Source organism: Elephas maximus, chromosome 13 (assembly GCF_024166365.1).
Source record: "Elephas maximus indicus isolate mEleMax1 chromosome 13, mEleMax1 primary haplotype, whole genome shotgun sequence".
Classification (NCBI taxonomy): domain Eukaryota; kingdom Metazoa; phylum Chordata; class Mammalia; order Proboscidea; family Elephantidae; genus Elephas; species Elephas maximus.
The window spans coordinates 24896512-24920115 of NC_064831.1; the positions used below are offsets into that span (position 1 = coordinate 24896512).

The following is a 23604-nucleotide window of genomic DNA, read 5'->3' on the forward strand; positions in this document are numbered from 1 at the left end:
AAACTTGAGGTAATAAAATGATTTTTGAAATTGAATCAGAACACCGTGGTGCTTAACTTGTATATACACATATTAAGGCTATTCGTGTACTCATGAAAATTCATAGAAAATAAAAAATATACAGTGAGAAATCACTGTTCTTCATGGATTTTGCAGGTGATTTCAATCTGATTCATCACTACTGAAGTAAGAGCTGTCAGAGTACTCAGCCGTGTAGATGAATTTATGAATGATTGGGTTCATCTTCGGTATCCAGTGTCGTGGAACTAGATATGTTGAAAGGTTAAATAGATCTACAAATACCTTGTACCTGTCACTGGAAAAACGCATATATACAGACATTTTAGACTCAGTAACATGAAATATTTAAAAGTTTATATCCAAAAATTTCATGTCTAGGATTATGACATTTTGCCATAAATTATTAGGTTTCAAAGTTATATTAAGTATGACACATACATACATAATTACATACATACACACATACCTATATCTAACAATGATTGTGAGGATGGCGCAGACCAGGCAGTGTTTCATTGTGTTGTACTTAGGGTCGCTATGAGTTGGAACTGACTCTGATGGCACCTAACAACAACAACATATGTTATATACGTAGGTGATACGACAGCTGCTAACCAAAAGGTTGGTAGTTCAAACCCACCTAGTGGCTCTACAGGAGAAAGACCTAAGAGTCTGCTTGAGTAAAGACTACAGCCAAGAAAACACTATGGGGCAGTTCTACTCTGTCACATGGGGTCACTGTGAGTCAGAACTGACTCAATGGCACCTATCAAAAACAACATGTAATATTAGTATTAAGGTTATCTAGTTCTTAATCCATCTTCAAAGTTCATGCCTGTAAAACAGTATTATGTGTTTGGTTGATGCCAGCCCAGCTCGTCTGGCTTAGAACCTACTGTTGTTTTATTGTCATGCTGCTTTCATAAAGATAAGGTGTGTTCTCATTTTCTACTTTTAAAGAATGGTGTGCGAACTGATAAATTTAAAGCATGTAGAGTTCTTAGTTGTTTACTGGGGAATAGTTCCCAACTGCAAAGTAGCTGATAAGTAGCTGCCATGATGGACTAACACATTTTTATAAAAAAAAAAAAAAACACATTGATAGAGTATCTTAAATGTATAATGCATATCTGTAAAGGTATTTTAACTTTAAAAATTGCTTTTGTGTTTGGTAGCTGACTGTTTTAACACTGTTGCAGTATTATAGTGGAAGAACACTATCCTTTAAAGTCAAATGAATCTGGGCTCAAATCCTGATTTCATCATGTACAATCTTTGTGAGCTTGGTCAAGTTTTTTAAATCCTCAGTGCCTTGGCTTCTTACTCTGTAAAATAAAAACTAAAATTCCTACTTTCCAGGCCTTTGTGAAGATTGAGTGATATGAGGACACACTGAAAATAATCAGTTTATGTTGGTTATTCCCACCACCACTCCTGTTCCGTGCACTTATCTTGAATAGCCATTGGCGATTTATGTTTACTGACTTTATCCCCAGAGAAAGAGAAAATACGTGAAGACGGGGAAAATCCAAATCAAGGCATTTTAAAAATCATTGTAGAGTTTATTCTCAGGGAAAGTTAGAGTACATAAAAAATGGTGGAAATCAAAGCCAGTGAATTTTAAAAATCATCCAATCTGGTAGTAAAACAAGGATGAAAACAGTTTTTCCTGAGGAAATTGGGGAGCTAAATTTGAGTATTTAACTTATTCTTGAGCTGATTATGCTTTCCCAAGGGAATGTGTAAGTTTTTCCAATATGTCCAGATGTCTCTCCCACCCAGCCAGCCAGCCAGCCAGCCAGCCAGCCAGCCAGCCAGCCAGCCAGCCACCCAGCCACCGAGCCACCCAGCCACCCAGCCATCCATCCATCGTGTCCTGCTGTGAAGATTAAACAAAATAATGCAAACGGCCTAGAAAATTTTCTAGTATGTTTTAAGTGCTCAATAAATGCTGACCACTTTACTTCTAAACACTATGAAAAGAGCACTCTGGTATAGATAGAAGCAATTATTAATAACATAAAATATTTATATCAGGAAAGGAAACCCTAGTGGTGTAGTGATTAAGTGGTATGGCTGCTAACCAGGAGGTCGGCAGCTTGAATCCTCCAGGCACTCCTTGGAAACTCTATTGGGCAGTTCTACTCTGTCCTATAGGGTCGCTATGAGTTGGAATTGACTCCACAGCAGTGGGTTTTGTTTTTTTTTTTTGGATATCAGGAAACAAGAAACTGCTTTTTGACTGGATCTGGCCAATATGACATAAGTGAAATTTAATGATGACAGTTTTAATCTAGACAAATTTTTGAGCCAGGATGAGTAGAAGACATTTCTGCCTGGATGTAAGCACTCGTAACTCCTTCGTTTCCTCACAGGTTATTCAGCTCTTGGCTCCATGTCTCTTTTCATCACCAGATCGAATGATGAATTCCAATAATTAATGATTTTGTATAATGAATTCCAAAGGTTCCAATTTGAAAAAAAAAACATACAGTTGCTGTCAGTTTCAACTCATGGCCACCCCATGTTTGTCAGAGTAAAACTGTGCTCCACAGGGTTTTCAGTGGCTGGTTATTTTGGAAATAGATCACCAAGGTGCCTCCGGGTGAACTCAAACTTCCAACCTTTTGGTTAGCAGTGAAGCATGCCAACCATTTGCTCCACCCAGGGACATTCGAATACCTTTATCTAACTACAAATATATTGGTAGAAGTTCAGACAGGAGCAAATATAGATGAATTTTCCTAGACAATGCACAAATACATATGAAAACAGAACTGGTGACTCCCACCAAGATGAAAGGGTGGATTTCCCATCTCACCTGATGGTTGAACGCAGGTACTGGTAACCTGAGGACCCCCCAGTGCCAGCCTTGCTGCCCAGCATTCTGTGCACCATGCACACGTGGTTATCTAGGCAAACACACAAATTGACTCCATGGATATTTTTCTGCCATTAATTCCACAATGTTCTAAAAACAAGGGGCTGGTAATGATTATTGCTCCCGAGCAAAGGCTGACACCTTATCAGGTAGCCATAGGGAAGGTTCATCCACGAGAGCCTGAGGAGGCCGCTGGGTTGCCTGGCACCCCACTTGGTTTAGGCCACGTGCATTTTACTCCATTTGACGTTACATTCAGCTTGTGAACCCAACAGAGGAGAGCAGGGCCACCTCCTGACTGTCCTGAGTCCTTAGCACTTTTGTGTAGTGATGTAGTGAGCCCCTTCCTCAATTAAAAAAACAAGAACTATTAAAAATTTTATTTTACAACTGCATTGGCATAAAGGCAAGCATGTTAATATATACGCAATCATTTTCTCTGACCTAAAAGTTCATTTTCTGCTTTCTGATTTAAAATAAAACATTTTCATGGGTCCTCAAAAGTACTATGGGCCCTAGGCACTGGGCTTATTGTGCTTACTGAATTAGTCTGTCCTGCAGCTTATTTAAAAAAGAAGACAAGCACACACACGAGAGGCAGAGAGAGAAAGTGAAAGCAAATAAGAGAAAGGACAGGATGGTGGGCTAAGGAGGGGAGGACTTACATCTCCATTTGGTCATGAGTGTGTCTATGTCCATAAGAGAAGTCAGCAACTGAAAAGGGACCTGGAATCTAGGCTCTTCTCTAAAGGAAAAAAAGGAAAAAGAATGAAAGAAGTCTATTCAAGCAAATGCAGTGTGTTAGAAAGGGCATGCGTTTTATAATCAATCATCTCTGGAGACCAGTGTCAACAGTGCTTCTTAGGTGCTGTGCAACTTTGGATTGTTGTCTCTGTCTTCGTTTCTTCCTCTCAAAATGGAGGACACTACTGCTTAGTTTGCAACATGGGTGTGAACAGTCTACGACACCTCATGTGATACACATGAACAACCAGCCAGAACCACACATAGCATGTTTTCTCAAAAGTTTTCCCAGCTAGCAATACTCACCAAGCTTCTTCTAGGTAAAGATAGTCAAACAAGAAGACAACAAGTGTTATTATTTCCTCTCTCTATTTTTCCTTCTTCATCTAACCCTCAACCCTGTGAGAACATTTTCAGTTTCAGACACATATGCCTGAGTGACAGACATTTAGGAAGAGTCTAGGAAAAGAATAAAAATATTTGATGCTCCATCCTGAAGAAATCTGAGAATTAAAAAAAAAAATTAACTAAATCCAAGGAAGGAAGAATTATTCAGTAAACGAAGTTATTTGAGGCCTTTTTGCTAGCGTGCTCCTCATTTTCTTCTGCATTTAATCCATGGGGATGGAACCTTTATACACGTGGAGTAAGTGGACATTTAAGGGACACCTCAAACACTTTATAGACAGCAAAGGCAATGTTACATTAAATTACTAAAGAAAATAAAGGCTTATAAGGTGATTCCTCCATCCTTTCTTCATTTTACAAAACAGGAAAACCCCTACAATATTGTTGAAAGACAACACATTTCATGACTGAGTTTCTGAGATAGAATAAACTTTGACTCCTTAGCAAACTCTGTCACATAATACTTTGTAGAATTTCATAAAAAGGATATTTGATTAATTTATATTATTTTACCCAGTACAGGGATAGTTATATCCTTGCTATCTACAGGCAAAAATTGCTCATGAAACCAACCCCACTACTGGTTAGTTTCTGTTTTTCTCTTAAAATGAAGTGACTGTAATAACTGTGATTGTAACTCATAAGCGTTATACTTGTATTATCTGAGAGTCCACTCCTTCAATTTCTATTTTCATCTCCTCTCCTCTTCTGCTTTGATTTTACCTGTAGAAATATATCATCAACGCCCCCTGAAGTGCTCGGTATGACAGCCGTCTTTCACCTGCAAGATACATAGTGACTTTTGGTTTAATATGTAATTTAATAAATAGAGTCGTATTAATTTTGGTATCATTACCATTAATAAATGCTTCATATGTTTTTAGAAAACAATGTGAGTTTTAAATTGTTATCCCTTAACTTACATTTGAAAACCTATTATTCATAATATTTTAACATATTTTAAAAGACAAACTATCTACATCTATGTCTATTGATATCTGTATCTGTCTAAATTCTCAACACTAAAATGTCATCTTAGGAAAATAATCATGTAGAAAATACATAATGAATAATCTTTATTTGAAAAGTCATTTTCTGTATTTACTTAGGGATAGTTTACTTGGCTTCAAGGTGCAAAAATATTACCTAAAATCTCATATGTGTGCTCTTATAAAAAGCTTTACACCTAATTGCAGGAAAATAAGACTTCGCTATTTCTTAATTGTTTTTTTGTTTGTTTTAGACAACTGAGGCTAATAACCTTTTGGTTTCAGACTTTAATGCTGGTTTTGTAGACTGCTATGTCTTGTACCTTATACTATAAAAATTATCTTCTATTTCTATTTTGCTTATTTCCAAAAAAAGTTTTTAGGTAGTTTACAATTCAAGTTCCAAATAAGATAAACACAAGTTAAAACAGGTAAAAGAGAAGAGTTACTTAGTGAAGGGACTGATTATATTGATCAATTAGTTTCATATTAACAATAGGTCTACTTGGTGCAAACAGTTGGAGCACAAATGCAGTTCAACCACCCCACAGTACTATGGAAGAAAAGTCCTGGCAATCTGCTTCCATCAAGATTACAGCCAAGAACACTCTATGGAGCAGTTTTACTCTGGAACATATGAGGTCACCAAGAGTCAGAATCCATTCAACAGCAGCTAATAACAACAATATCGATTATGATAACTTACATGTGTACTTTTTCTGGTCTGCTTGGGACACATTTCTTTTGCAAAGCCAACCTTGCTCTTATAGTAGAGTTATTCCTTCCCTCTCCTACCTCTACTTAAAAATATTAGCTTTCACTCCTTCCCCTATTAGGCTATAAACTACTTGAAGAAGGAATATGTTCAATTTATATTGGTACTCCTAATGTCTGACATATACTATGAAAAAATGTTGATTGTCTTTAAAATAAACTGAGCATAAAACCTAACCCAAGTCTCTCATAGATAACATTCTACTTTCTATGAGTAGTATATCAATTTTTATTCTATTTCCACCAAATATGGCTTGATAGTCTTGCACACTTATGTTTTGATCTCACATTCATAAATTCCATGGAAAAGACCATTAGAATAAAACACTGACCTTTACTGAGGAGATGTTCATGACGTTTCTCATCAAATAAAGACAGTAACACCTCTTTTTGTTTCTGAAATTCAGCCATTTGTTCTTCTTTTTCTTCTGACTCTTCCCTAGCCTGTGGAGAAAATACTGCATTAAATTCCCAAAAGAAAGAATAATTTCAACCTTAGTTATCTACTGCTGCTATAACAGAAATACCACAAGTGGATGGCCTCAACAAACAGGAATTTATTCTCTCAGAGTCTAGGTGGCTAGAAGTCCAAATTCAGGGCGCCAGCTCAAGGAGAAGGCTTTCTCCCTGTCTGTGGGCTCTGGGGGAAGATCCTTGTCATCAATCTTCCCCTGGTCTAGGTGCTTCTCAACACAGGCACCCCAGGTCCAAAGGACATGCTCCCCTCCTGCTTCTTCATTCTTGGTGTATTTGAGGTCCCCTCTTCTCTCTGCTGACTTTTCTCATATATATCTCAAAAGAGATTCACTCAAAATCTAACTAATCCTGTAGATTGTGCCCTGCTTTATTAACATAACTGCCTCTTTAACATCATAGGCATTACATATATATATATATGTGTGTGTGTGATATTACATATATATATATGATCCCACTTATATAGCTTGCCTTCTGGTGCTCATGTTATCATTTGTATGCATTTATGCTGTATATTAGGGCCTCTAGTGTTGATCTTTTTTTTTCCTATGATGTTTACAGTTTTGGGGTTATATTTAGGTCTTTGATCCATTTTGAATTAGGTTTTGTATATGGTGTGAGGTATGAGTCCTGTTTCATTTTTCTACGGATGGACATCCAGTTTTGCCAGCACCATTTTGTTAAAAAGAGTGTCTTTTCCCCATTTGGTGGACTTTGGGCCTTTGTAGAAGATCAGGAGACTGTAGGTGGATGGATTTACATCTGAGTTCTCCATTCTGTTCCACTGGTCAACGTGTCTCTGGTTGTACCAGTACCAGGATGTTCTGACTACAATAGCTGTATAGTAGGTTCTGGGGTCAGGTAGTACGAGTCCTCCTACTTTATTCTTCTTCAACAGTGCTTTACTTATCCAGGGCCTCTTCCCTTTCCATATAAAGTTAATAATTAGTTTTTCCATCTTTTTAAAGAATGCTGTTGGTATCTGGATCAGGATTGCATTGTATTTGTAGATTGCTTTGGGTGGAATTGACATTGTTACAGTGTTGAGTCTACCTATCCATGAGCATGGGATGTTTTTCCATTTATGTAGGTTTCTTTTGGTTTCTTGCAGTACTATTTTATAGTTTTCTTTGTACAGATGTGTTTGTATAGACAGGTCTTTTACATCCCTAGTTAGATTTATCCCTGAGCATTTTATTTTTTTAGGGCTATTGTAAATGGTATTGTTTTCCTGATTTCCTTTTTGTAGTTCTCTTTATTGGTCTATAGGAATCCAACTGATTCTTGTATGTTTATCTTGTGCTGCTACTCTGCTGAAACTTTCTTTTAGTTTCAGAAGTTTTCTTGTGGAGTCCTCTGGGTTCTCTGTGTATAGTACCATATCATCCACAAATAGGGTTAGCTTTACTTCTCCCTTACCAATTTGGATGCTCTTTATTTCTTTTTCTCACCTTACTGCTCTAGCTAGGACTTCCAGCACAATGTTACATAGGAGTGGAGATAAAGGGTATCTTTGTCTTCTTCCTGTGCCCAGGGGGGAATGTTTTCAGCCTCTCTCCATTAAGAATGGTGTTGACTGCTGGTTTTGTATAGATGCCCTTTATTATGTTGAGGAATTTCCCTTCTATACCTATTTTATTGAGAGTTTTTACCAGGAATGGGTGTTGGACTTTATCGAATGCCTTTTCTGTGTCAGTTGAGATGATCATGTGACTCTTTTATTTATGTGGTGGACTATGTTGATTGATTTTTTTTAATGTTGAACCATCCTTGCATGCCTGGTTGAATCCCACGTGACATGATGCTGAATTCTATTGGCTAGAATTTTGTGGAGAATTTTTGCATCTGTATTCATGAGAGATATTGGTCTATAATTTTCTTTTTTTGTGATGTCTTTGCTTCGTTTGGGTATCAGGTATCATTCTACCAGGGCTTCATAGAATGAATTTGGAAGTATCTCTTCCTTTTCTACGTTCTGAAATAGTTCTACTAGTACTGGTGCAAGCTTTCTTCTGAATGTTTGGTAGAATTCTCCAGTGAAGCCACCTGGGCCAGGGCTTTTTGTTGTTGGGAGTTTTTAAATTACCTTTTCAATCTCTTGTTATGGGTCTGTTCAGATTTTTTACCTCAGTTTGTGTTAGTTTAGGTAGGTAGAGTGTTTCTAGAAATATGTCCATTTCCTCTAATTTTCAAATTTGTCGGAGTATAGTTTTTTCATAGCACTCTGTTATGATTCTTTTTATTTCAGTTGGGTCTGTTGTAATTGCCCACATCTCATTCCTCATTTGGGTTATTTGTGTCTTCTGTTTTTCTTTTGTCAGTTAGGCCAATGGTTTGTCAATTTTGTTGATCCTTTCAAAGAACCAGCTTTTGGTATTGTTGATTCTATTTTTTTGTTTTGTTTTGTTTTAAAATTTATTTTATCTGGGTTAGTATTGCTACTCCTGCTCTTTTTTGGTTGCTGTTTGCTTGATATATTTTTTTCCATCCTTTGATTTTTAATATATTTATGTCTTTGTTTCTAAGATGTGTCTCTTGTAGAAAGCATATTGATGGGTCCTGCTTTTATCCACTTTGTCACCCTCTGTCTCTTTATGGGTGCATTTAAGCCATTTAGATTCAGGGTGACTATTGATAGGTGTGAGTTTATTGCTGTCATTTTGTAGTGCTTTTTTGTGGTGCTGATATTTTCTTTGTTATTCTTACTTTCCTATCCTGAATTTCTTTTGTTTGTGGATTTTTCATTTATTTTGTTTTTGTAGATTTTGTGTTTACTGAGACTTTGTTTTTCTTCTCTGTTTTGGTAAGTTTGTTAATTTTCTTTATGGCTACCTTAAAATTATCCCATCTTCCTAAGTTTAAACCAGTCTTTTATTACTTGGTATTGCCTTGACTTCCTCTCCATTTGAAAGTTCTAGGCCTACACTATTTATTCCCTCTTTTATTGTTCTGGTGCTGTTGTCATTTACAGATTGACCTCTCTGGTTCCCTGTTGTAAACTTTTTAGATTTGTTTATCCTTAAGAGTTTGTCTGTGTTGGTATCTGGCTGATGCTGTCTTATGTGCTAGATTCAGGTTGTTGTCTGATGTTGTTGGTTCTCTAACCAAAGGACTCCCTTTAATGATTCTCATAAGTTTGGTTTGGTTTTTACCTGCTGCCTTAATTTCTGTTTATCTGGAAATGTCCTGATTTCTCCCATTATATCTGAGCAAGAGTTTTGAAGGATATATTATTCTTGACTGGCAATTTTTTTCTTTCAAGGTTTTATGTATGTCATCCCATTGCCTTCTTGCCTGCATGGCTTCTCTCAAGTAATCAGAGCTTGGTCTTATTGTTTCCTGTTTGTATGTGACTTTTCATTTTTCTCGAGCTGCTTTCAGGATTCTTTCTTTGTCTTTGGTTTTTGTGAGTGTGATTATGATATGTTTTGGTGTTTTTCTTTTGGGGTCTATTCTATATGGGGTTTATTGAGCTGCTTGGATGGTTGGCTTTTCATCTTTCTTGATATTAGGGAAGTTTTCTCTCAGCAAATCTTTAATCCTCTCTGTGTTTTTAATTTTTCCCCTGTTCTGGAACTCCAATCACACGCAAATTTTTGCTTTTGATCGTATCCCACATTGTCCTCAGGATTTCTTCATTCTTTTCTCTGATTTTTCCTCAAACAAATTGGTATCCAAGCATTTGTAGTCAATTTTGCTGATCCTGTCTTCCATTGTTTCAAACTCGCTCCTAAAACTTTCTATTGCACTGTCTGTTTTTGAAATCTTGTTGTTTATCTTTTGGATTTCTAGTTGCCGGTTTTGTAAGATTTCTAGTTATTTATTTATTTTGACATTTTGTGCCTGTATTATTTTCCTGAACTCTTCCATTGCTTTGTCTGTGTTTTCCCTGATTTTATCTGTACTTTCCATGATTTTGTCTATTTTTTCCTTATTTTTGTCTGTATTTTCCTTCATTTCTTGGAGAATCCTGACTATTAGAGCTTTGAATTTGCTATCAAGTAGTTCCAGTGCCTTTTCTTCTACCAGAAGGTCATCTGGTGTTTTATTTTGGTTGCTTTTTGGAGCCACCATCTCCTGCTTTTTTTTTTGGTATGCTTTGATATTGTCTTGTCTCCAGAACATTCAGGAATTATTTTCTTTGTTTATTGATTGTAGATTTGATTGTTTCCCCCTGCTTTTTTGTTTTATTTGGTGGGGACAGGACAGACTCAGTGAGACTGTGTGCTGGTGGCTCCCTAGCCAAGTGGTGAGAGTGGACAGAATTGGGGTAGCAGTGAGCTGATGTCTTTCTCTCTAGGTGGTATGGTATAGCCCATCATGAAAGGGCAGAGGCAGTGCAGGGCCTAGGCGGGAAGGAAAAGGAAAAGGGAGAAGGGGAAAGATGAATAGAAATTAAAAATATGGCACTGACAGAGCCAGCCTGTGCGGATGGCACAGATCCAGGGACGTCACGTGCCAGAGGCTCTCCAGCCACGCAGTACAGCACAGCCAAAGTAACAATATCAAAAAACAAACAAAAAATGGCATTGAAGGGGCCAGCTGGTGGGGGTGGGGTGGACCCTGGTGGCAGTGAGCTGGTGTCTCTCCAGCCCAGTGACCTTGGCCCATTTGAAAGCAATGGTCTTACAGCGGGAAAAAGGGTGAGGCATGGGAAAGTGTGTATTCCTGCTTACGAGGTGCTCTGCCTCCATTTGGGAGCTCCATGAAGTTGCCTTGCTGTAGTCCCTGTTCGCAGTCCTTGGTGCCTGAGGTCCAAGATAGCGAATCCAGCCAGCCAAGAGCTGGTATCTCTCTAGCCAAGTGACCAACCATGGCCTGCTGGAAAGTGGCAGAGGACTCATACAGGGAAGAAGGGTGGTAAAGCGTGTATCCCTGGTTAGTAGGTGCTCTGTCTCCTATTGGGAGCTCCATGAAGTTGCTTTCCCATACTCCCTGTCTGCCTTTCTTGGTGGCTGTAGCCCAAGATGGTGAATCTGGCCACTTCAGCTGGTGTGGGACTTCCACTCTGTAGCTCCCCTCATCCTCTGTCAGTTTCTTATTCCATTTGGTGCTTGATCAAGATCTTTATTCCTTCATTTGTTGCTCACAGTTCCAGCATTGGCATCTGTATCTGTTTTACTTAGTTTCTCGAGCCTTCGCTGCAGAGGAACAGCATGGTGCTTCTGTCTATAGCGCCATGTTGGGTCTGCCTCAAGGCTGTAAATCTCTATGGAAGCAGGCTGTCACATCCTTCTCCCGAAGAGCAGCTGGTGGGTTACAACTGCTTGCCTTTTTGGTGGCAATCCAGTGTATAATCATTGTGCCAACATAACCACTGTGCTGCATACTATAGATAAGACACTCTTATTTTCTACTTGACCAATGATAAAAGTGAGGTAAAGAGAGGTTAAGTAACTTGCTTAATGTTACACAACCGTTAAGAAATTGAGGTGGAGTTTGAACCCACGCAGTGTGACTTCAAGGTTCATGCTTTAAGCATTACTGTATACAGCCTCTCAATGTATCAAGTATAAACAATTCTTTCAGAAGTTTTAGTAGTGAAGAGAGACAGGCCTGCAACTGAGAAATCAAGTGTTTTTTTTTAATGGGAGAAACTTACATTGTCAGGGAGCTAACAGGAAGGATCCAATAAATACACAAAAATGAAGGAAAAATTAGATGGCTAATATTTGTCTCAGTGGTCCTTTATGTGCCCATTCCTTCCTAAAATTGGTTATAATGTAGAATTTTCAATAGAAATGGAAAGTAAAAAAATAATAACCTCAGCTGTTTATTCCAGACAAAAGCTTGCCTGCAGTGAACTCCTTAATTTAGTATAATTTTTTTTGCACATAAATAAAATTAAGTAAATCATGCAAGACATTCCAAGATGATACAGCTATAAAGAAAAAGAATGTAAGAAAAATGAAAAGAGAAAAGTAGAGAATGGTTAAAATAAAATTTCCACTATTTCTTCTGCATAAATGTACATTTACTCATAGTATCATAAATACCTGAATCCTTGTGAATTCGTCTTCCAGGCCTTTTTTAATATTTTTTTCAAATTTTCCCCAGAAGTTAAATCCATGTGGTTCTAAACCTGGTGTTCTTTCCAGCCATTCCTTAAGCAAATATTATGTTTAGGTGAATATATGATAATATTTAAACTATGTAAAATATACATTATAACTAAAATGTATGAACTTGACCCAGTAAATCTTTATAGTTTTGAAAAGTATGTGTCATAAGTTTTTATTTGTAAATATTTCTCTTTCACTTCAATTTCTTCAGTTATGTTATAGCAATTGATCATATTTCATTTTATAAATTTTTAGGGCAATCATGATTAATAATATTTTCTCTTTTTTTTAAAGTATATGATTACGAGAACATCAAATTTGTTTTATAAGTCTATGAAGACATCTAAACATTGCTTTAAATAAGGTCTTCCAGTTTATTTTCTCAAAATACCTTATGTTTTAGTAGTTGAAAGAATTACAACATATATAAGGTATGACTTAAAAAAAAAATGCAAGGATATTGTGTAATTAGAAGGTTTGAAATCAGCTGCCCACAAAATTATTTTAAGATCCTACAACACTTTTTAATCCTGAAACAGAACTCAATTCATGCATCTCTCTGGGTTCCCATTTACCTTATTTTTAGATTCTAAATAAGCTTTGTGAATCTCTCCCTACCTTCATAAGCCCTTATATGACATTACACATAAGACATTACACAAAATCCACATTTATAATACCCAAGGGGTTAATGAGCAGTCTAATTCACCAGAAAAAAAGTTCAATTTGCAAAGGAAAAGACTTTGCAAAGGAAATCAAAACCATACACATTTTATTTGTAAATTTACCTGGAAGAAACAAATGGATAATTCCACAAGAGTATTTATACACCTATAGGGAATCTGGAGATCCTGGTGGTGTAGTGGTTAAGAGCTACGGCTGCTAACCAAAAGGTTCGCAGTTCAAATCCACCAGGGTACTTCCTGGAAACTCTGTGGGGCAGTTCTGCTCTGTCCTATAGGGTCACTACGAGTCAAAGGCAACAGATTTTTTTTTATAGAGAATCTGCATATGAAGGTGAAAAAATTTCTGAAGGGTCTACTATTAGGGATTTAGTTTCATTAAGAAACATACTAAACAGGAGGCAATTTTCAATGATGGAATATTTGAAAGAAATACAAGTTGCTAAATAGCCACATTCAGTGTAAAATCAGCTAAATAAAGGCTGCTTAATAGGAATGCTTAAAAATACTGCTTTAATTAGATGAGGACATTTTTAAATATTCACCTACAATTAATTATACACAGATTTCTGATGTTCTTGAAAAGGTCCTTTATATTTTTTCTCAATATTTTAAATATTTCAATAAATTTGTCAGTTTAAGTATTTTTTTTAATTATTTCTGTCCTTCTTGATGCAAGTGATGCAACTTTTGTATGAATTTTAAACATGTAATCTAGCAAAAGTTGAATTAACAAGAAGCACTGAGTCAATTTTAGAAAGAGGATTTGAGCATGTACCTCCACTAGCTGCAGAAGTGTTTTCTCCTGTTCGGACTTAAGAAGCAGTTCATTATCTTCTCCTTTGAAGTTATCACGATAATGTCTTCTGTTGTAAGGGACTCTCATGCTCTGAAGAACACCTATCTTGTTTTCTAATAGGCGAAACTGAAAACTCTGGAAGCCTGACGCTGCAGATAAGTACTCTCTTTGAGAATAAATGGGGAAAGAGAAAGAGAAGAAAAAGGAAGTGTTGACATTGTAAATCACTGTAACGGTGCCTTTTCTAGTGAGAAGTTGTCAATTTTACTCTACTATGACTATGTGACCTCGCAACTGGATCAGTAAGCAACATTATGATAAACGGAGGAAAGATTGAAGTCAAGGGTTTCATTGTACTTGGATTCACAATCAATGCCCATGGAAGTGGCAAATGTAATGTGAAAGATCTGTTTAAAGTGTTGTAAAGCAAGGATATCACTTTGGGGACTATGGTACACCTGACCCAAGCCATGGTGTTTTCAACTACCTCATATGCACGTGAAAGCTGGACAATGAATAAGGAAGACTGGAGAAGAATTGACGCCTTTGAACTAGGGTGTTGATGAAGAATATTGAATATACCATAGACTTCCAGAAGAATGAACAAATCTGTCTTGGAAGAAGTACGGCCAGAATATTCCTTAGAAGTAAGGATGGCAAGACTTTGTCTCACATACTTTGGACATGTTGTCAGGGACCAGGCCTTGGAGAAGGATGTTGTGCTTGGTAAAGTGCAGAGTCAGCAAAAAAGAGGAAGACCCTCAACCAGATAGATTGACACAGTGGCTGCAATAATGCGTTCAAGCGTACCAAAGATTGTGAGGATGGCACAGGACCAGGCAATGTTTTGTTGAGTCAGAACCCACTGGACAGCACCTAACAACAACAAATATCACCAAAACTAGGAGACACACAACTGCCTAGAGTATGATTTGGACTTACTGAAATAAGGAAATCTACATAAACACCATTTTTTGCTGTTAGTCAACTTAAAGTAAGAAAGTTTGTTATATATATCCAAAAACCAAACCCAGTGTCGTCGAGTTGATTCTGACTCATAGTGACCCTGTAGGACAGAGTGGAACTACCCCATAGAGTTTCCAAGGAGCGCCTGGCAGATTTGAACTGCCAACCCTTTGGTTAGCAGCCATAGTACTTAACCACTAGGCCACCAGGGTTTCCATATATGTACACATATATATGCCTGTTGCCGTCAACTCGATTCCAACTCAAAGCGACCCTATAGGACAGAGGACAACTGCCCCATAGGGTTCCCAAGGAGCACCTGGTAGATTCAAACTGCAGACCTTTTGGTTAGCAGCCATACGTCTTAACCACTATGCCACCAGGGTTTCCCATATATATATATATATATATATATATATATATACACACACACACACACACATAAACATATGCATGTGTGTATGTACATGCATATATGATATATACGTGTACAGAGGAAACCCTGGTGATGCAGTGGTTAAGAGTTATTGCTGCTAACCAAAAGGTCAGCAGTTTGAATCCACCAGCTGCTGTTTGGAAACCCTATGGTGCAGTTCTACTCTGTCCTATAGGGTCGCTATGAGTTGGAAATGACTCCACGACAATGACTTTTTTTTATGTGTATAGCTATATATATATATGCACTTACATACTAAACACACACAGACATATACACACACCCACATGCTAAATTCTTCCCAAGATAAAGACAGGCAGACAGTGTACAATTTTTTTTAATTCCACAATGACAAAAAGTTCTTTATAGATATTATTCAACCCCACCCACAAGTAATATTATCATTATTATCAATATCTTGAATATTATCATTAATCTAACTACCTAGCAGTGCTACTCTCTCCTACAGGGTTGCTATGAGTCGGAATCGACTTGACGGCACTGGGTTTGGTTGTTTTTGGTTTTAACTACCTGGTTTTTTTTTTATTATTATTATTTTGAGTGCCAATGAGTTTAACAAAGTAAACTGAATGGGATGTTACCTAGCACATAGTACCAAAAAAACCAAACCCGTTGCCATCTAGTTGATTCCAACTCATACCAGCCCTATAGGACAGAGTAGAACTGCCCCCCAGGGTTTACAGGGAGTGGCTGGTGAACTACAAACATTTTGGTTAGCAGGCGTAGTTCTTAACCACTGCTCCATCAGTAAAAAAAAAAAAAAAAAAAAAAAAATTTTTTTTTTCACTCAAAAAACACTAATACTCTCACCTCTGACAACCACCCAAACTCTTACATTCTTGTAAACCTTCTTTATTAAAATAGTGCTAAGACTTAAGTTTATTAAAATCCAGCATAAGAGAATTTTACCACTCTTCCATTGATTGTCAAACATGTTAGGGACACCGTATGTTACGTCGTATCATGCACAGATATGTTGTTGCTGCCATCAAGTCAATTCCGACTCATGACTCATAGTGACCCTTGTGTGCAGAGTCAAACTGCTCTATAGGGCTTTCAAGGCTGTGTCCTTTTGGAAGCAGATTGTCAGGCATGTCTTCCAAGTTGCCCCTGGGTGGGGTCAAACCATCAACATTTTGGATAGTAGTCGAATGCTTAACCACCACCCAGGGACTTCATTGTGAGTTTTCTTTAAAAAGAAATTCTTCTCGAATTTTGGTACCAAAGAAAGCTTTTTCTCCAAGAAAATTACGTCGTTTTCATTCCATTTGGCTTTGGCTCCCTGAAAATTTAGAGCAGGATTTTATGTTCCAGTCCATAAATTATACTGACACTCTTCTCTGACCTGCTTCTTTATATATCACTACTGTTTCTCTTTTATCTTTATTTTGTTTAATTTTATTACCTACCTTGTATTAGCTGTTTTAGTCGTTTTTTTAATTTGCCTAAAAGCTTTTTTGAAAAAAAAAGGTACACAATGATGAAATAAACTGATTATTATATTTGTATGTAAAAAGGGGTGATGAAATGTACCTAATAACTTCTTAACTAGTTTGCTGTTAAAAACCTCTACACGTGCTTATAGTGGCAAAGTGTCAGTAGTAGGAGAGGCTCCTGATATCACACAGCAGACACATGCTTCTTCTGTCTCACCAGAATGAAAAGGTAAATCCCATTGCATTAAAAAAAAAAAAATGCACACCTGAAGTCATTGAAGTCCAAGGCTGTCATTGTTTCCAGAACGGAAAACTGTTGTACCAATAGTTTCAGGATCACTGCCACGCGATGCATCCGAGTGACAACCTTGAGCATGTTCCTCTCATCCCTGACCTGATGGTTAAGAAATAAAATACCAAGTCATCAACTATGATTTACAGAAGATGCAAAATAAGCTGTAACTAACACTGCATTCCTGTTAATTTTACCTCTACCTTTTATTATATTTTATCATGCTTTCGGTGAGGGTTTGCACGGCAGATTAGGTTCCCCTTTAACAATGTCTACACGTATTGTTCATTGACATTGGTTACACTTTTCGCAATGTGTCAGCATTCTCATTATTTCCATTCTGGTTATGTCTATAATAAAGAGGAACATTGGAACCAAAATTTGCCGTAAGTATGTGTTGAACTAACAGCAACTCTGAGTTGTGTTCAAGAAATGTCTGCAAATAAGAACACTTTTTCTTTCTTTAAAAATAGAAAATTACGTGGAAGCAAGTTAAAAGTAAATTCTGGACTAGAACTCCCACTGATTTCAAAACCAGCTTCTCTCTTTGTTTTGCTTCACAGAATAAGGGTCAAGGTAACATGTGAACTACTGGGTGAGGATTAAGCAACAGCTGGATAAATCTGCACTTTACTTTAGGGACAAAGATGCCATTGACGTAAATGAAAATTGTGTTTACATACTTGGGGAGAGTATTGTCTCTGTGTGTATGTTTCCTGTTCCCTAAACTCTGTTGGAGCAGGGCTGAGGTAGAGGGCCTCAGCCTGAAAGGGTATGGGACGAGGTGGCAGGAAGCGCAGAGGGAGAGCCGTGCAAACTTCTGGGATTGCTGATCTCTGCTCTCCCACCTCTCTTTGTCCTCCTGGCTCTCCTTGCTCCTTTTATTCTTTCTCGTTCCCCTTCTTATTTTTTTTCATCTTTTTCTTCCCCTGCTACTCTTTTTGCCGTCTCCTCTTTTTCCTTTCTTTCTTTTTTTTCATTTTTGACTTTCCTCATTATTGGTCCTATCTTTCCACAGTTAAGACCCATACTAATTAGAAATGCAGCTCTGGTATCTAGCAGCTAAATGACTGGTATTAGCTAGCTGGGATGTAATTGTCATTTATAACAATATTTTTAAATGTGAGTCCTGAACAAGGGACTTGAAACAGATTTGAAAGAAACCTTAGAGCTCTGAGTAGAGCCAGGGCAACCATGCCACTGGGGAAACCTGTCTAAACTCTGTCCTCTCAGAAAGGTGTCTTTTATTATTAAATATATATATATATATTTTTTTAATAACCCCACAATTGGTGTTACATTTTGTTCAATACTAAACATTTTCTATATTCTTCAAAAAACATATGAAACCAATATTGTGACATAATAACTTACATGGCCATTCTGAAAGATCTCTCTAACAGAATCTAATTCCCAGAGGATTTGCTTAAACCAGAGTTCATAAACTGTTAAAAAAAAGAAAAAAAGAGTTATGTGGAGAGCTCTTTGACTATAAGAGTGACATGAATAACACTTTAAAACAGAAATGAAAATGAAGTTTTAAAATCAACAAAGGCCAATTCAGCCCTATTTTATGCCAGAAATACATATTAATAATAAATTTATAATACCTTCCTTCTATTGAATCCTTTAGAGTGCCAGGCACATTGTCTAAATGTCTTATGTTCATTATTGTTACCTTTATTCCTCTCAACATCCCTCTAATTTAGATCTTTTAAGGATGTAACACATGACCCAGTTCTAACTTCTCTTATGCAGACTGGAGGTATGTGGGAAAGCAGAAGCGATACTTAACCCTACCTACAGACTGAGAAGAAACCCTGGTGGCGTAATGGTTAAGAGCTACAGGCTAAGAAATTAATATTCACCAAACTAAGTGAAAGACTGTGATGGTTAAAGACCTTGAAATTTTAAAGCTGTTATTTAAAATGTAGTGTTTTGTCTATCTGTGAAAATCTTAGCCGTGTATAGACACAGAGTAGATGGGAAGGGGGGCAGATGTTTGTGGTAAGTCGATAGTGACAAGAACTTCATATTATTCTCATGGCTAATTCCCAGGGGCATTATCCAGTATATCCTTGTTTAGAATATCCGTTTGAGTCCAAGGATATTTGTTTAAACCTGAATCCCTGCCAAAGCATTTCTGTTGAAGGATTTAGGCAGGGACTTTTGCTTTGAGTTTGTTTTCCCCTTCCTTGAAGGCCTTCTCAATAATAACATTGGCACTAAAGAAGGGTGATACAATGTAATACACTGGAAGAAGCATAGTTGGAATCAGTTCATCTGAAGTTACTAACAATGTCTCCTGGGGTAAAAAAAAAAATTATTTCCCTGAAATTCAGTTAACGCTTTTGAAAAATGGCCAAGAGTTACCCGTCTACAAACAGAAACCTACTATACAAAATCTTAAGACTGTGATAGATGTGGGGAGACATTTTGACTCCTTTAGACTGTTCACAGAGGGCATAAAATACTTCTTCCTGTAAGCAGGTCCTCTCTTAATATTGCAAGCCTCTAGAAACCAAAAACCAAGGACTTTGTCATATGCATCTATTTTCCCTCAGAATGTAGCAGTGTTTGGCATAAGGTAAGCACTGGGTGATAATTTTACAAATAAATGAATTAAATAATCAATGTGGTTATTAGATGAGCATTGTTGTTAGGTTGTTAGGTACCGTCTCATAGAGACCCTATGGGACACATTCCAAGAAGCAGCTGTTGGATTTGAACTGCCAACTTTTTGGTTAGCAGCCAAGCCCTCAACCACCACACCACCAGGGCTCCAGGTAAGCATAAAAAAAAAAAAAAAGCATAGAAGTCCAATAATCTTAAAGCTCTCTAGTGCCTCCTATTTGGAACTGTCATTTAAGTAAAGGCTATGTTCCTGTACTAACTAGGGAAATCCAACTATAACTTCAAATTTTGTTTAGAGAGGCTTTGGGGATGCAAATTTTCATATTTGTACAAAGAGCAAAGCAAATAATTGTGTATCAGCTTACACAAGCTTTTTTTCAGGATTAACTTTGTGCCATAGGAAAATTTCACTTTCTAATAAAGATAGCTACTATTTGACACATGCTTATATGTGTCATGTCCTGGGCTAAGTGCTTAATGTACATTATCTCATTCTATCTTAGGATCTTCCCAGAACCCTATGAGCAAGAAGATAAAATAATTACCTCCAATATACAGAAGAAGAAATGGAGGTTCTAAGACATGAGCAAATTGTCAAAGATCACACAACTTATACTGGTAGAGAGATGGGATTCTGAAATTGTTTAATTCTAAATTTGTGCTACACTGTGATCCTTCTCCTATTGGTTTTTGCTTGGTACAAGCCACCAATAAAAATGTAAATATAAAAACAGGACAAATAACTCATTAAACCAATTATTATTCCATTTTTACTTCCTTAACTCAAAGACTTTTATCATTTTAGCTGATCAGTGAGGCCAGCAACCAATTGAGGAAATCACACCAAGAATTGGTGGAGAAGGGAGACATGTCTACACAAATCATTGGGCCCTGGTCAGCCAAGGGGTAGTAGTATGTACTGACAACCTCAGAGTAAATGTTCTTAATATTTGGAGATCACAGATCACTTTAAGACACATATTCATGAAATTTTGCACATAATTTCAAAGAATTCAGAGATCTTCTCAACCCCTAATTCTCAGCCAAGGACCACCTAGAGATTAGAAGGCTGGATAAGGTAAACACACAGTGTGCTCAAAATTTCTATTTTTGTCTAGTACTAGAATTATATATTATGTAAATCCTCAAGAAATTTAAATATTTTTCTTTCTCAAAAAGAGTTTTTTAAAGTTCTAAGCTGAGAAATGGTAGTATCTTAGCTTGCAAATTCATTGTGAAACTTGGATGGAAAGTCTCTTGGACAAAACTAAAGTCCCTCTTGACTGAATTATCAACGAAGCAGCATAAAGAATGAGGTGATAAATCCTGGAAGGAAGTCTTATTCAAATTTATCTGGTAGCAAGATATTTTCAAGCATTTCAAATAAAAGTAGATTCCTTGATCTTTCACCATCTTACAGTAAAAAGAATTGTAGATGCCCTTATTGTTGATAAGAAATGTCTGTGGAATAGTTGTTCTCTGATCCTTTGTGCAACTTACCTTGATGAGTTATGATAAAAAGATGCTCGTCATGGATTTTATTTCCTTTTATTTCACTTTGAAGTTCTTGTGCATTCAAAACTTTTTCCAACTTTAAAAGGAAAACAGAAAGGCTGATTTTGAAATGGCAGAACTTGGTTTTTATCCACTTTAATAAGTAGAATCCCCAGTGCCGTCGAGTCGATTCCAACTCAAAGCGACCCTGCAGGACAGAGTAAAACTGCCCCATAGAGTTTCCAAGGAGCACCTGGCAGATTCGAACTGCCGACCCTTTGGTTAGCAGCCATAGCACTTAACCACTCCGCCACCAGGGTTTCCAGTAATAAGTAGAATACAATACCCAAAAAATCCCCCATATTCCCAAGTTCTCAGGAACCAAGCTTTTTTTTTTTTTTTTAACTATGCTTGAGTCTGGTCACAAAGAGTGAGTTGAACTTATTTTTATTCTTAGAAAAATGATATTCTATGGATTCTATCATAACAAAGGCTATTACACTCACTGAGAAGTTACGTCCGTCCTAGCTTATGAAAATGCGTGGTAAAGCCTGTCACCATGCTCAGCTGACTGCGCACCTGCTGTCCTGTATTCCCCCAGAGAGCCTACTCTGAAAAGAATTGGACGTTCTCCATCAGTTCAACTTTAGAAGCCCATCAAGAGCTCTAACCTTTTGCTTCTTAAAAGGAACAGAAGAGAAACTGGCATAAATGTATCAATACCTCATTCACTAACATCCCTTTTCTATTAATTGATGATTTCAAGAAAACTCTCATTGTGCCTTCAACAATTCTACTTCGTGACCAGGGGTTTTGAAGGTAAGTTTTTTCTGGATGCATTTGCAGTTATCTAGGCTGGAATTTATTGACCAAGTCTTATGTACACAAGTTGTGCAAGGTCTGCCTGTTAGCTCCACTGCATCTTATTTATAATCTTCTGCCCAGACCCTGGTTCCCATACTCTGCTGGACAGAATTTTCACCTATGTGTCTCCTGAATTCTGACAAAAGTTGAAACAGCATGCATTTGTGCAATATCTTTAGATTTAGAAAACTGTTTGGCAACTAAATAATAAAATTAAAAAATGAACCTGAAAATGTTACCCCAGCAGGATTTAATTCCTCACGATGGACGCTGCCACTGACCCCGCCACTTACATGCAAGTAGTCCCCATAGATGAGCCCCCCTTTGCTGGCTTTATTCACACCATTTTGTGCTTTGTCTTCTTCGCTTCCTTCTACAGACAGTTTTTTAAAAGCATATCTGCAAATTCAATAAATGAAAAGGAAAAAAAAAATCAGCACTTGAGAAAACACAGTTAACTAAAAAAAAAAAAAACCCCAGTGCCGTCGAGTCGATTCTGACTCATAGCGACCCTATAGGACAGAGTAGAACTGCCCCATAGAGTTTCCAAGGAGCGCCTGGCGGATTCAAACGGCCGATCCTTTAGTTAGCAGCCGTAGCACTTAACCACTACGCCACCAGGGTTTCCAAGTTAACTAGAGTACGTAAAATTATTTTACTATTTTTTTTTCAGAGCAGATTATTAAACAAGCCAATAAAGGTGACAGTTTTCTATGCTAAATAAACTCAGAAATTAAAGTACTCACCCTTGTCACGTCTGAGAATCTAGCCACACTTAGAAGTAATACTCACCCCAAGTTCTTTCCTAAAAGTGGGCACCCACTCATGGTGAACACTCCCTGTCTGAACAGCACCGTAGATTTTTCTCCTGGTAAATCTCATTGACCTTCCCAGATGTTCCACAGCTGCCTTTTATGTGTCCTGTGCCTCCCGCGCCAGCCAATCAGCTACCCAAAGAGTACTTTTTGTGTACTCTTGGCTGGGCTCCCACTTCAGTTGGTACAGACGCTGAAGCCCTGTCAACCTTAGAGTGGATTATCTTGCTGACGGTTTGTTTGCAAGGACAGTGAGGCCATTCTGCCGGACGGAATCATCTGACTTGCCAAATTTTGTTTTTATATTCAAAGTAATAAACATTAAATAGATAAATAGAAGACAAGTTTTTTAAAAAATAGGGGGAAGTATTTCACTATTCATTTTGAAGAACACACTTGGCATAGTGTTAGGGTATATAACACGATGAGCTTGTAGAATCTAAGCATTTATTTTCTCACATTTAGATACTCTTATAAGGCTTGGCTTAAACCAAACTCTGAACTTCCATGTATCTGGGAAAACAAATTCTTTGTATAATAGACACAAAATGCATGCTCAAAATCCCCACTTTCCTTCTATTAATAGAATTCTTCTAGCCCAAATCTCACCTCATTGTGATCAGCTGTTAAGCTCCTGACACATAGCTTTGGAATTTGAACAGGTGCTATTAACTTTATGTTCATCATTTGCATTCCACAGGCAGGGCAGTAGGAACCATTCGTGCTGGGGTTTATTGTCTGTAGAAAATTTTAAAACAAAAATAGCCATGAGTGTACAGTTCTAAACAATGTCATAAATTTTCCTCCT

The 23604-nt window shown here is 37.3% G+C and overlaps 1 protein-coding gene across 1 annotated transcript; it reads right to left on the reverse strand.

The window, feature by feature from the left end:
• TDO2 (tryptophan 2,3-dioxygenase) lies at positions 1-22930 on the reverse strand. Its single transcript, XM_049905682.1, has 12 exons — positions 22774-22930; positions 22275-22380; positions 21124-21214; positions 18364-18434; positions 16964-17091; positions 13818-14004; positions 12291-12398; positions 6150-6261; positions 4778-4835; positions 3568-3647; positions 2843-2933; positions 1-316 (listed from the first exon to the last, which is right to left on the reverse strand). The coding sequence occupies exons 1-12, from the start codon at positions 22806-22808 to the stop codon at positions 163-165; spliced, it is 1221 nt and encodes a 406-aa protein (XP_049761639.1). The 5' UTR covers positions 22809-22930; the 3' UTR covers positions 1-162.
• Between the last annotated feature and the right edge of the window lie 674 nt (positions 22931-23604).